This window comes from Podarcis gaigeae (assembly GCF_964106915.1).
Source record: "Podarcis gaigeae genome assembly, chromosome: 8".
Taxonomy (NCBI): domain Eukaryota; kingdom Metazoa; phylum Chordata; class Lepidosauria; order Squamata; family Lacertidae; genus Podarcis; species Podarcis gaigeae.
This window is the reverse complement of record NC_139684.1, coordinates 17878433-17892435: the sequence shown is the minus strand read 5'-3', so window position 1 is coordinate 17892435 and position 14003 is coordinate 17878433. Positions and strand designations below refer to the sequence as shown.

General features: G+C 47.4%; 1 protein-coding gene across 29 annotated transcripts in view; it reads right to left on the bottom strand.

Moving 5' to 3' along the window:
- Nucleotides 1-226: 226 nt before the first annotated feature.
- RERE (arginine-glutamic acid dipeptide repeats) overlaps nt 227-14003 on the bottom strand; it is a 341620-nt gene continuing 327843 nt past the window's right edge. For 20 of the 29 annotated variants that reach the window (XM_083752394.1, XM_083752406.1, XM_083752407.1 and 17 more), the window contains 4 exons: nt 7412-7456; nt 7081-7227; nt 6183-6363; nt 227-4384 (listed from right to left, as the gene is read on the bottom strand). In XM_083752394.1, the coding sequence (XP_083608520.1) occupies nt 4351-4384; nt 6183-6363; nt 7081-7227; nt 7412-7456 (407 nt within the window). In that variant the 3' untranslated portion in view covers nt 227-4350. The remainder of the gene's footprint in view (nt 4385-6182; nt 6364-7080; nt 7228-7411; nt 7457-14003) is intronic. The other 9 variants (XM_083752395.1, XM_083752409.1, XM_083752410.1 and 6 more) reach the window with 1 other exon arrangement.

Here is a 14003-nt window from a genome sequence, read left to right as displayed (position 1 = left end):
GTCCAAAGGGACTGTGCTGCCTGAAATAGGACCCACCTCGTTTTGTTACCTTGTTGTAGGATGGTCTTTGTGCAGTTAAGAGGAAACAGATGAGAAGATGCTTAGGATGAAGCCAAGCCACTCTGGTTGTTGCTTCCGACGAGGTTCATGGTTAGTGAACCCACCCCAACCTCATGCCCCATTAAAACATGCATGCCACACTTTTCAAACAAAATCAAAACTGCCATAGTGTAGCTTGGTTTTTATTTATGTCCACAAATATTTCAAAAAAATTACAAAATACTCAAATGGAGAGAACACAGAAGTCACGATTTCTGGGTTTTCTACTCTGTTTTACACTGTGTTATCCCATGGTAAACCTACTCATATATACACTAAGCCTCAAGATATATATATATAAATGTAGCTGTCAGAATGTATATTCTGCTTTTAAACGGTGCAGTGAAACTAGCTCAAACCAGGACGACACAGAACAAGAGACGGTTTGATTTTGAAAAAATAAAGTAAAATCACACACGCACGCACACACAAAAAGCAAAATAAAATAAAATGGGTTTTTGAAGTTCAAAGCAAAAAATAAAATCTTGCTTTAAAAAAGTTTTTTTCTGAAAAGGTAACTGTAAAAAGTTGGGAAATTCTAACAGAGCATGGTGGTCTTGGGACAGTCAGGGCAAATAACACTGTAGCTAATGATTTAGATCTGAGGACAAAGAACCTCTGGGCTCCCCCACCACTGTGGAATGATTCATACTGTTACGTAAGCATAAAAAAGAAACCCAAAAGGTTAAGAGCTTATGAGGAAGCACAATGAATTGCATGTAAACTGCGGAGGGAAAGGCGTAATTAACTGGTACCTTTTGTCTGTCTTTCCTAGACTGGTGAGTTGCAGATGTTTGGACTACAACTCCCATCAGCCCACTGGGTGTGGCTGATGGGAGTTGTAGTCCAAAACACCAGGAGAGCACCACGTCAGAGGATGGTCTGCAACATCCATGCCAAGTGTCTCCTGAAGGTACTGAAATTTCAGTTCTGCCAGGGGACCACAGAGAGGGGATTATGGTCACCCTCACCAATATGGCTGGTTCTGTTTTCAGTGAGAATCGATGACAGTTAAAAACTAGATTAAGCTTGCTGCAAGGAGGTGTCTTCAAAAAGACACAGGCAAGACAGAGGAGGACTGATAATAAGCAGCTGGGGATGTCCTGCCTGTTAAGACAGATCATTATGCAAAGTTTATTCCATTCCAGATGACAGTGTTAAAACATGAGATGCCAGCTAGGCTTTTAAGCAATGACTCTGTCTTGGTAGCCTGCATCTTGCTGGACATTTAGCACCATGAATTTAGAGTTTCCGGATGCTCAGTTCAGTGCTTCAGCTCTCGGTGGTTCAGAAACTGACCTGAGAATAGGTGACCATGACAATTCTGAGGACACCCCGTGTGGCTTGTGTGACCAAAATATGGTCCGCAGTTAGGCTAACTTCAGAACCACCTGGAGGGGCTGTAAGGCAGGTGGGTGGCTTAATAACCACCAGCTATTTGCCACTGCACAGAGACAAGAGGCGTGGACTGCCAGTAAGGAAACAAATGGGAAAGAAGGATGGTTTGGGAAGAAGGGGCAGGAGTCAGGGAGCAGGAAGAAAGCTCTGCTCTCTGGACCAAGGTAAGAGGAACCCAAATTTCTGTTAGGCTGGATTAAAATTCCACCTGCCGTATGTGCTGTTTAAGAGACCGCTGAATGATTAGCTATGGGGTTATCTGATCAGGCCCAATGGACTCCTACCACCACAAATAACAGTCTTCACAGCAAATGAAGCAGCCTTCCAAAAGGAACAAGGAAATGTTATAATGAATGCAACTAACAGGAAAATGTGTTATCACACAGCCCTGCAGATTCCTGCACTAATCCAACTCATATTTTTTTATAAAAAGTGTAACTAAACTAGCAGTTCGAAGGGTATTAAAAAATAGGATTCATACAGTTGTCATGTGCTTGCGACATTGACAGCTTCTGACAGAAGATGGTCAACCCCACTCTAAGCCTTCAGAGTTTCCCTGCCTCGTGCATTGGAGAGTGTGAATTTTTTTTACCAAACAAGGATAACTCCTAAGCTACTGCAAACAGCAGGCAGGAAAAAGGCTGCCCGAGGCACATTTATTGAGTCTTATTCTCACTCCACCATATCCCAAAAGAGCATTCAAGATGAGGACTTTTTTTGGGGGGGGGGGGAAAGAAATTTACTCTGCTGCCATGAACTGGGGGTGAGGGGGTAAGAGTGAGACCGCCCTGGTCAATTGTGCCCTTGAGGTAAGACCAGGTGCAAATCCCCTTCTGTGCCCAGCAAAGCACACACACAAAAAACAACACAAACCTGCTAATATTGGACTGATTAAAAACAAAGCCCAGGAGCGCAGAGGCGGCTTCCAGCTTTTAAGAGTGAAATTTAAGCTTTGCGTTCAGGGGGGCAATTTTGAAAAAATGCACAGCTCTGAAGCAGCCCCTCTGCCTGTCCTTTTTCTTTCAAAATGTGTAACTTGTCAGGGATGGGAAGTTTCGATTCGGCACTATTCAAATAAATTTTATAACATATATAGAGATATTACTTGAAGGGAAATGGTTTGCATGTAAACTTCCATGCTATCTAAAGGACAGTCTGCCCCATATCAGCAGCTCTCATGACTGGTGTGGGGCTTTGATGCTGGAAGGGTTCCCAGGCACAAATTGGGTATGCATAGTGCACATCCTGAGATGGAGAATAAAGGAGAATTCCTCCTTGAATTGAACGCCTTGTGGGGCTTGTGGCCAAAGAAACATCACTGCATTATTGTTGTCTTAATTGGTAGACTGTGTGTGTGTGTGTGTGTGTGTGTGTGTGTGTGTGTGTGTGTGTCTGCATTCATAGGACACAGTTTCAGTTTAATGCTATGTTTGTAGAGGAAAGGGGAGACATGGAGTAGCCTAACATTTCAAGAGCCCATTTCTTGAAAACTGCTACCTTTCCAACTTCTGCTTCAAAAAAACTCTTGCGCTGGTGGAAAACATGACAGCTTTTCGACAGAACCAGTGCAGGAATATGCGGTCTTGTTCACCGGCTGAGGAACTGAGTTATGTCAAAAACAAACCTACGAGAATGAAAAGCGATTTAGGATGTTCGTGGAACAAATGAATTAAATTAAAAAGAACAGCGCACACGCACACACACAAAAAGAAAAAGAGTTGTGTGTTCTTGTTGTTTTTTTAGGGAAAAAAACATATTATCCCTGCAACTGCCTTTAATGCTCATGTTGCTACCAAACCGTCAAGTCAAGCTCTTGACCATTTTGAAATTACTGACCCCTCCCCCCCATGTCATCTTCCCTTTAATTAAAGGGATAATTATATATATTCCTCTTATATTAAAAAATCAACTCTGTATTCTTGTCAACATCAGGTAAGAGGTAACGGTTTTGTGATGTTACTGAAGAGAGAGAATAAGAGGAAGAGAGAGGAGGAGATGGAAGGGGGGAGAGAGAGAGAGAGAGAGAGAGAGAAAGAAAGAAAGAAAGAAAGAAAGAAAGAAAGAAAGAAAGAAAGAAAGAAAGAAAGATACCAGGAGTTTGTGGAGATTATTATAATTTTTTTAAACCCTAACCCAAAAAAATTATTTACAGACTTAAAAAGCCATGCTGCAAAGCTCTCTTTAAAATTATGAAGTTTTCCTACAATGTATTAAAATAAAAGTAGATTTTTTTTTCTTTTAAAATTCTTGTTATAGCACTTGGATTTTCAGAGGGTGTTATGCCACCTACTTGCCATTCTTGTTTTTTGTTTTGTTTTTGTTTTTAAAGTGTATATATATATATATATTTATATATTTATATATAAATTGAGTGTATTTCTTTGTATGCACAGTGGCTTGCATTAAGTTGTGAACCTGATTCTAGCACCTACTCAAAATGAAAAAAATGAAAAAACGAACCCAACCCACCCCCTCAAACAACCCCCCCAAGAATGCCCAAGGAATTTCCTCTGAATACTTCCATCCAGTTCTGAGGGGGTTGTTTATCTCTCAATAGGCTTCTTAACAGGTTTTATCATGCAAGGAGACTCCTGAAACTGGTCTTGGAAACTGGTCTTCTCTACAAATGAATTCTATAATATATGTGCTGATTTTAAAAGTCTCTATAGGTTGGGCTTCCTTGTTTGTTTTTTCTCCTTTTTTCATTTTAAATAGAGAAAGGTATCTTGAAAAGATAAAATTCTCTTGTTTTCCGCAGCGTGTGTGTGTGTGTGTGTGTGTGTGGATAAACACATTCCATTTCTTCCCAAGGACTGGGATCTTCTGCAGCCAGAATTACAAATAAATAATTTATTACAACTGCTTGTCACTTTCTTTCTTCAGTCGGCTAGAAGAGAAGAAGAAAAAGAAAAAGAATTCAGTGTACCACAGATATCTCTCTCTCTCTCTCTCTCTCTCTCTCTCTCTCTCTCTCTCTCACACACACACACACACACACACACACACACACACACACATACACACACCCTGCCCCATAATAAGAAAAGAGGGTGTGACAGGCCTTGGGGAAATCCCTCTTCCTACCAAAGACTGAGCAGGGAGGAGTTATGCATCCATCCACATGTTTTCCCAAGGAGTCTGGGATTTTCAACTAGGACTTCATATTTGAAGTGAACATCCAGCCCTGTGAGTTACGTATGTGTCATTGCTTTCATGTGCTCGAAAATAGCAGTATGTGACATGAGGCTCTGTGGCCAGCAGGCAGGAGGGGAGCCTCTGGACTGGCTGGGCCTGCAATAAAAAAAAAAAACCAGGAGCCTGGCCTTCTGCAATGGCCAGTTCCCAAAGCAATACCTTCATGCTCCACTTCAAGGACCCAGGCCTTCAAAAGGCTGAAGAAACCAACCTTCCAAATCTGCGTTGACCTTCCAAATCTGACCAGTAATGGCCCTGACAACCTCTTTCTGTGGTTTCTCATCCTGGAGCTGCCACCACTGAGCACCTGTTGAGGCCCCCACCCTTAGTAGAGCCCCCACCCAGGCAACCCTTGGAGCCTCCTGGTGCTGTGGCTGCTGTCTGTTCAAATGCCTTCTGAGAGCATCCAAGCAGGGACCAGAGTGAGGAGATGAAGCACCTCTCTCTGCTTGCCATGTACGTTCTAGGCAGCTGTACAAACAGACTACAGCACAGCAAGGAGAGGAGGAGATGGGACCACCCAGGGAGGGAGGTCCTCCAGTGGGCATCTTGCCCGAGGACCCTCTAAAACCTGGAGTTGGTCGTGGTATTTTATAACAACAGTGGGTATAAGAGCAGGAAGACCCTCTCCTCCCTCAGAAAAACAAACCCAGCTCTGAGGGCATGTGACACACTTCACGTTTGACACCTCTGGTGTAACTAACCTGTAAAGTGATAGGAGCCTAAAGCAAGAGAGCAGTTGTGCAAATGTGGCCAGTCTGGGTCTCCACTTTATGCTGCTGCCAGAAGATGCCTCTCCTGGTTCATTCATTCAGTCATCATTCATTCATTCATTCATTCATTCATTCATTCATTCATTCATTCAGAACATGCCTACCAACCTAGTTGGTTGGTTGGTTGGTTGGTTGGTTGGTTGGTTGGTTGGTTGGTTGGTTAGTTGGTTGGCTGGTTGGTTGGTTGGTTGGTTGGTTGGTTGGTTGGTTGGTTGGTTGGTTGGTTCACTCACTCACTCACTCACTCACTCACTCACTCACTCATGACAGGCAGCCCTCTAGATGTTGCTCGACTCCAGCTCCCTTTGGCCCCAGCCAGCATCGCCATTAGTCAGGGATGATGGGAGTTGTAGTCCAGCAACGTCTGGGAGGGCTACATGTCCCCTGTGCCTAATTTATGGTATGCTGCTTTTCAGGTGTACCTCCCAAAGCGGTTCACCAAAGACAGATGCACAATTAAGCATCAATTAAGAAGGAAATGTGATATAAGGGGACTACCACTGCGAGGTGGGTGGTGGCAGCTCGCCAGACCACTCCTTTCTCCTCCCCTCCTCCCTCAGGGCAAGGTGGTTGCCCACTTGGGCGGTATACAAATTCAATAAATAATATTAATAGCAAATAAATAGAGGAGGAATTGGCCAAGGGGCAGCATGCACGCTAAGGAGAGCTTGCCCCAGAGAACTTCTTCCTCTGCTGACAGCATGGGCCCAGCCTTACCTGTAATAGTCTTCTTGGCTGGGGAGGTGGCCCCCGTGCATGTGGGGGTGCCCATGCAGCCACTGCTGCTCCATGGCTAGTCTCTGAAGCTCTGCTGACTGAGCATGCATGGCCTGTAGCTGGTGGGCTGCTGACATGGGAGGAGGGATGCCGCCAGGGAGGTCACGTGGATAGGGGGTACCTGGGAAGAGAGAAGAAGAGAAAAGGTTGTCGCACACAAGTTTGGACTGGCCAAGGCATGCCTGGTAACTGCAAGCTGGGATAACAGTGACTGAGCAGATGGGTTGCACCCAATGCTAGTCCTACTCTATGCTGAAATCACTGGAAATGACTTGTGTGGGTCCACCCTGAGTAGGATTTACTTGGATGCGACTCAACTGTGGAACGCCGTCCACATAGGAAAGGGCCTGATCCCTGGTACGAAGAGTCTTTGAATGAGACTCCCCCAGTTCACAGCCTTAATTTCGTAAGTACGTCAGTCCAGAGACAGCTGGGATACCAGGATAAACGCATTAAATCACTGGTACCCAATAAAAACCTAAACTAGGTGCATTTGTCTATTAAAGACAATTGGCAATAATATCCACACGATGTACAGAAGCAGGATACCTCTGGACACCAGGTGCTGAACAGCATCCCTGCGGGGGGGGGGGGGGCAAATGCTCTGGTTGGAGGAATCTGATTGGCTGCCGTCAAAACCAGATAGCCCTTAGGTCTTGTATTTTTCATCTGCATCGATCTTTCCCAACTTGCCACCCTCCAGATCTTGCTGTCAGACTCCAAGCCCCAATGGCCCCAAGCAGCATGGCTAGGGATGATGGGGGTCATAGTCCAATAATTTCTGGAGGGCATAGGTTGGGCAACACTGGCTTCCCAAGGGCTGCTACTGCACACTTACCAAAGACCGGGTGCCGGAGCATTTCGTGTTCGTGGGGCGGTTGCCCTAGCAACGGGTTTGGGATAGTGCCGGGAGGATAAGGGAAGCGCGCCAAATGGGGCCCGGCTGCCAAGGGGTCCACGAGGGGATGGACAGGTCCTGCCGAGCCTGCAAAAGGGAAAGGTTGGGGGTGGTAGGAAAGAGGGGGAGGAAAAGCAACGACAACTTACCACCAGGCTCAGAAACCCTCATTTTGTTCAGGGGTCAAAAGCAACATTAATACTTGCGCAAATAGCTGAGCATAACCGGTAATTATCAGAAGCCTAGTCCCCCCTCCAACTGTGGAGCCTACTTCTCTGTCTGGAGTGTTCGCAGTGACATCGGGTGGCCAAACAGTCTTTGAGAGTTAAAACAAAAGGGGAGAAAAGGGGAGGGGGGGAACAGGAATGAGCTTTCTTATTAAGAAGGAAAAAGGGAACTGCGTACAAGAACAACAGAAAATCAATTCACCATTCATTTACTATTCCTTTTTAAGACACGTCCCATAAATGCCCTGGAGGTGGCATCTGAGGCACCGCACACAAGACACAAAGCATATCATAAAATTAATCATCAAAACATTTTAAAAATAAGCCCCAATAATGCCACAGAACGGCAGAGACTCTTTTTCCTCCTATGAGAGACAAAGCTCTCCTAGGAAGGGGAGTTTTTCCTAAAAAGAGGGCAGTGAAGCAGCGGGATGGGTTCCTCAAGGTAGATGCCTCTGCTGAGAAGGCGCTAGACCTCATTGCCTATTATCTGAAGACATTCAGATAATAGTGACACTGTCAACAATGTAAGGGAAACATGTGCAATATAAGCCTCTTAGAAGTGTCGCCTTTCCTGCTGAGGGTGGTTGATCTGCACATCTGTCTGCTAACCTCCCCCCTCCCCCTAGGAGTTTCATCTCACCCCAGAAAAAAACAAGTTCAAGGTCCCAGAACAGAAAGAGACACCGTCATAGGGTTGCTATTTGAGGAAGGAGAAAACAAACAACCACAGGGGGCTGTTTGCACATTCGCTGACAGATGCAGCACAAGCTGTTCATGTACTACCTAGCACAGAGCTTCACATCTGGAGACTCCTCTATTTTTAAACAACCAGCTCCTAGCTCTTGTGGCTGCTGGGAAAAGCTTGAAAGTGCAAGGGCAGAGCCTGGTGAAATCTAATGCATGATTTCAGAGTTGCAGAGTCCCAAGCCTGCTTTCTGTCTCAGAGAGAGACAAAGACAGACAGACAGAATCATGGTGGGGAGTGAGATATTGTTTGTCTAATCATGATTGATCAATGGTGAGAAAAATGCCCTATTTGCTAGCTCAGGGAAATTATCTTCCTAGTCATTACTGCTTCACATGCTCAGAGGCTGGGCAGAACATCTGAAAACAGGTTCTGGGGCCAGGCCCCGGGCAAAGCGGAAATCGAACTCAGCTCCTGTGAAATCTCTGAAGCCCCTTCAGAACTTATAAGAAGGAGAAACCTTAAAATAAAACTGTGGACAACAGCAAATCTTCTGCCCTGCTTGCAAGATGGAAGATCTTCATGTGGGGGAGGGGAGAGAGAAGGGGGCTAATTGGACAGGTGCTTCGTCAAGGTTCCCAGAAAACGGAGAAGAGAATCTGGTCAGGTCGTTTTGACCCCGATTCTCATCCAAGGGAGCATATGAGCTGCTTTAATTAGGGCATCTGCAACCTGAGTCGCTGCATGTCAGAGCAGCCTGTCTCAGCAGATTTCCTCTCGTCCTGCAGTTGCATATATACATATTCTCATACAAGACCTTCCTGGTGAGCCTTGGGTTTTGTTAAGATTCCTGATCCCAGTCACCTAATTCTAAGGGATTCCTGTCCTAGGTCACTGCCTCCAGGGCCCCTCTATGACATGTCGAGAGAGGTCATGTTCCAACCCATCATGAATCAATCCAATTAACGACACTCAGAAGATCCGCTGCAAATGGCATGCGTGATGTGCTACACGCAAGGCTTACAATACTAACCCACCAGGCAAGAGAAACACAGGAACACTCGGATCCTGAATTACAGCCTGAGGTTTGTATCGCACCTTGGCCTGTGAGTTAGCAGAGAGTGCACAGAGCTAGTGGGACCCCTCAGGGAGGGGCTATCAGCAAAGACAGCTTCAGGGACACAATCTGAACCTATTTCTAAAGAGAGAACAATTTTAATCCCCACAGAATTTGACATCAGGAGGAGAGAAAGATAGGAGAAAAGTGTCATCTTGAGTCAGACTCATTGGGTCTGCACTGACTTGCAGTAGCTCTTCAACTGTATGGAAAAACTTTGATCACAGGAGAGTGTGAGGTCTGTGCCTCCTTGACTTCCTTGCTCAAGACACCTGGAGGCGTTTGATTAAAATGGCTCTCCAGTGAGCACTACAAAACACCCCAAAATCTGGGACTGAACATGTAGGTCACTGGAAGGTGGTGGCTGATGAACCTGTCTTGGGAATGACTCTGGACTCTGGCTCTGTTCTGAACACAATCACCCTCCGTCTCAACAACAGCATGGAGATGCTTGGTGCAATTAGCACAAGCACAACTCAGGAAATGCAAGAGTGTCTTATACAGAGTCAGCCCATTAAATTCAGTACTGTCTACACTGACCGGCAGTGGCTCTCTGGGGCTTCAGGCAGGGAGTTTTTCTCAGCTGTTTCTGGAGATCCTCATCATCTGCTTATTTGATTGGGGGAGCACCAGAGCGCTCAGTGACAGAGCATCTGCCCTGCATGCAGAAGGTTCCAAGTTCAACCCTTGGCATGTCCAGGTAGGGAAAACCATGGAGAACCAGGGCTGCTGGTTGGAGCAGACAATGCAGAGCTAGATGAACACAGGGCCTGACTTGGTATAAGGCAGCTTCCTATGTTCCTACATCCCTTTCCCCAGATGATGCTGGGGACTGAACTTGGAAACTTCTGCTTGCAAAGCATGTACTCTGGGCCCTCCATTAAGACAGGGATAGCCAACATGGTACCCTCCAGATGTTTGCTGGACTCCCAACTCCCATCATCCCAGCTAGCATGGAAAATGATCAGAGGTGATGCGAGTTGTAATCTGGCAACATCTGAAGGGCGGCACCACATGGGCTATCCCTGCTTTCAGACATAGGAAAGGAAGACACTGTTCAACCAGCTTAGTAGTCCAACCAGCTTAGTACTACCTACACTGATTGGCAGCAGTTCTCCAGGGTTTCAGATAGGGAGCCTTTCCCAGCCTTACCTGGAGAAGCGGGAGATTGAACTTGGGACTTTTCGTATGAACAGCAGTTGTTCTACCACTAAGCTATGGCTATTCCCCGTCCAGCATAGAGGGGCGTATGCAGCTTGCAAAACACTGAGCAAGGCACAAGGCCTGCCTTTTTGTATACTAAGCTATCTCCGCATGCCCTTGGATCTGTCATGTATGATCTAGCTGAGATCCCTGCATTGCAGGGGGTTGGACTAGCAGACCCCCAGAGTCCCTTCCAACTCTACAACTCTATGATTCTACAATTTTTTTTTTGAAACCAGCTTTATCACTGAGTTTCACCTTACCTTAACCCAGAAAGCAGGGGCAGACTCTCTCCATCTATTTTTAAATGCAAGATTCATTTTGTTCTGTCTGCTTGCACAAAATGTACATCTGGAGTCTGATACATTTATGGAGATCAGTACATTCTGTACTGCGGGTGGGGAGGCTTTTGTTACTGCCCTTGGCTGCGAGGAGGCACACACGCTCCCTCCCCTCCCACTGTCTCATTTAACTCCACTGTTATCATCCCAAGGGGGAAAAACAATTCCAAATCACCCACCTCAGTATGCAAAAAAAGAAAAGAAAATTGGGGGGGGGGGACACCAATGAGACCAGCAAGCTCCATGTTGTCTACACCAATGGCTCTCCAGGGTTTTAGGCTGGGGTCTTTCCCGCCTGGAATGCCACTGGGGAGTGAACCTGGATCCTTCTGCATGCAAAGCAGCTACTCTATCCTGAGCCTGGTCACTGGTCCATCTGACTCAGCACTGTCTGCACCAGGGATCTTACACCTTTTCAGATCCCAGGACCCACTTTTAATCCAAACACGCATTTGGGGACCCATTTCTGAAACCCTTTACCATACATTTGCATGGTAATAGCGCTCATGTTGGATCAGGCCGTGACCCACGAGTGGGTCCTGACCCACCAGCTGAAGATCAGTGGTCTACACTGACTGGCAGCAGATCTCCAGGCTTTTTGGCAGGGATCTTGCCTACCTGGAGATGCCAGCGAGGGACTGAGCCTGGGAACTTCTGAACGCAAAGCAAATGTTCTGTCACCGAGCTACAGCCTTCCCCTTAAGATGTAGGAAGCTGCTGTACCCGGAGTCAGGACACTGGTCTCTCTAGCTCAGCACTGTCCAGGATTGGCAGTGGCTAGCCAGGGTTTCATATGAGTGTTTTTCTTCCTTGGAGATCCCAAGGGAAGACACTGAGGATTCAAAGCAAGTGCTCCACTACAGAGCTACAGCCCTTTCTCAATATTTGGGGGGGGGGATGGAAGGTGTTGGTGCTGGGAGTAGCATTGGGCAATATATCAATACATCACCCAGGACTGGTATTGGGCGGGGGGGGGGGGGAGAGACATACCACTGGTGAAACCGCCATCGCACTCTGCCCCAGCAGAGGGGGAAATAAACTGCATCAGTGAGTTGCCAATACAGCTTCTTCATCCCTCCACTTCTTTAAACTGCTTGACTGAGGAGTGCGCTGCTGCCCTCTCTTCAGCAAAGTACTTTTACGGAGAGAGAGGTGGGATGGGAGCTCTGTTAGGTGCTCCCGCCCCCCCAGCTAAGAGAGCCCTAACCCCGCTCCTGCTTGCACTTGGGTAGGAGTGGGATTGGGGCTGCAGCCTTGCTTGGCTGCCTTCGTCTGGGAGGGGGTGCTGCGCCTTTCCTCCCAGAAAGACAGAGTCCCCCCTCTGGGTGGAAGGCAGCCAGGCGGTGTGGGGGCTCTTTGATGCTGCTAGCGGGCAGCACACCCACACAGGTGAAGGCTAAGGCAGTCAAATGCACAGAGCCTGACAGGCTTAGTGTGCTTGGCTACTGCCGCCTGGTCTGTCTTCGGGGAGTGGGGGGTGAATGAGCAAGGTAGCTTGCCTGCCCCCATGCCAGCGGAGGTGGAGGTGGCCTGGCCAAGAAGTCCCAAGATCCTTGCTGCTCGAGCACGAGTGGCAGGGACACCAGGGCTGGCTCTGCGGGGGGCAGGTGGCCTCCAGCCCCCAGCTGAGCCTGGTCAAGGAGCCCTGAGTCCCCTGCTGGTTTCGCACAGCGGACTCTGGGCTGCCTCTGCTGGGGGCAGGAGACTTTCGGGCCCCCAGCTGAGCAGCAGGCTGGGGCCAGCTGTATTTGCCACAGCCCACGAGGTGCTTATGTAAAAGCGCCTCAGCTCCCATAGTGAGAGCTGTGGCAGTTTCACCTGGCACCTCGCTGCCTGGGGCCAATGCAGCTTTTTTAACAACATTGCGGTTTATCGCTAAACCGCAGCGTTTGGCTGGCAATACGCTGCAGTGTTGAAAATCCAACATCGTGCAACCCTAGTTGGGAGGAAGCAGGTTAAAAGTGCCCTTTAAGCAAGTACAGGGATCTAGCAATGGAAAGGCAAGCAGTGAAGCCAGCTCCTTGCCTGTGCTTATGTGTGCGTGCATGCACACATGTACACACACACACAACTCCGTGTGCATGCTCTGGAGCCTCCCCATCTCTCTCTCAACAGTTTATATTGGCTACAATTATCTCTTGGGGAGGCAAATCGTGGGAAATATATTAAACATGCATCCAAAGCAGGGAAGATCACCTTCTAAAAAGAGCAAATATTGCTCGTGGTCAGCACTCTATGAAAATACATGCAACTCTCCCCTCCTCAGTGTTCTGCCCCCACCCAGCATGTCCAGGAAACAGAACCCCAGATACTGTAAACAGCCTCAGTTCTTTAATGGGAGAGGAGGGAGGGGAGTGGTGTTTTCAGTTCTACTCAAATGGGGAAAGCAAGCTGCTACACTTGGACGTTATGTTACGGAGGGGGGGGTCACCCTCCTCCTGTGATGCTGGGTGTCTTGGGCAATGTGGATGCTGCTGGAGGGATGCATCATCAGCTCTGTGTTCAGGATCCTTGAAATATTAAAGTCTTGTCTCCCTTCCTGTCATCACTGGTGGGTCTGTGGGTTTTCTCCAGCTAAGTCCTTCTCAGAGTAGAGCCACTGAAACTGATGGACGTGACCAAGTTACGTTAGCCGTGTCCATCAATTTCAGTGGCAGATGAGAACTTAGTTGGGATACAACCCACTCATTTGTTTCAAGCTGTTCTGAATATTTTTTTTAATTGCTGCAACCAACCCTGGGAACTTATGGGTAAGGGTGGGGGGCAAGAAACTGAAATGATGATGCTGGACGTTCTGCTAGAACAACACACTTTTCAAGAACAATCAATCCATTACAGAGCTTCCTACCCAGTCTGGAGCCTGTTCCTACAATGCACATGCACCAGTTTTAACCACTACCCACTGCAGCACTAAAGACTGGTGTGTATCACCAGGTGTCACACAGAAGAGGCACCTTCCTTGAAATGGGTCAGGGTGCCAACAGAGGTGCAAAAAGTAATCTAAACTGGAGGGCAAGAATACCCCACTTTGCATGATTCTTTGTCCTCCCTGAATGCCAGCCCTCTTCCAAAACATTCTACTAGAATGGAGAGCCTACTGAGCTCAAGGACGGATTATAGCAGTAAAAGTAGAAGAGAGTGACAGAGGACAGCGAACTCGGGAGACCTCACTGCAGTCAGAGGGGGGTGGGGATTACACAGACCCCAGCTTAAGACACACGTTAAGGACAAGTGGGCTTGTATTTGAGATCCCGAGTGCCTCTCTGCTCTGCTGCAAGGCTCCCTTG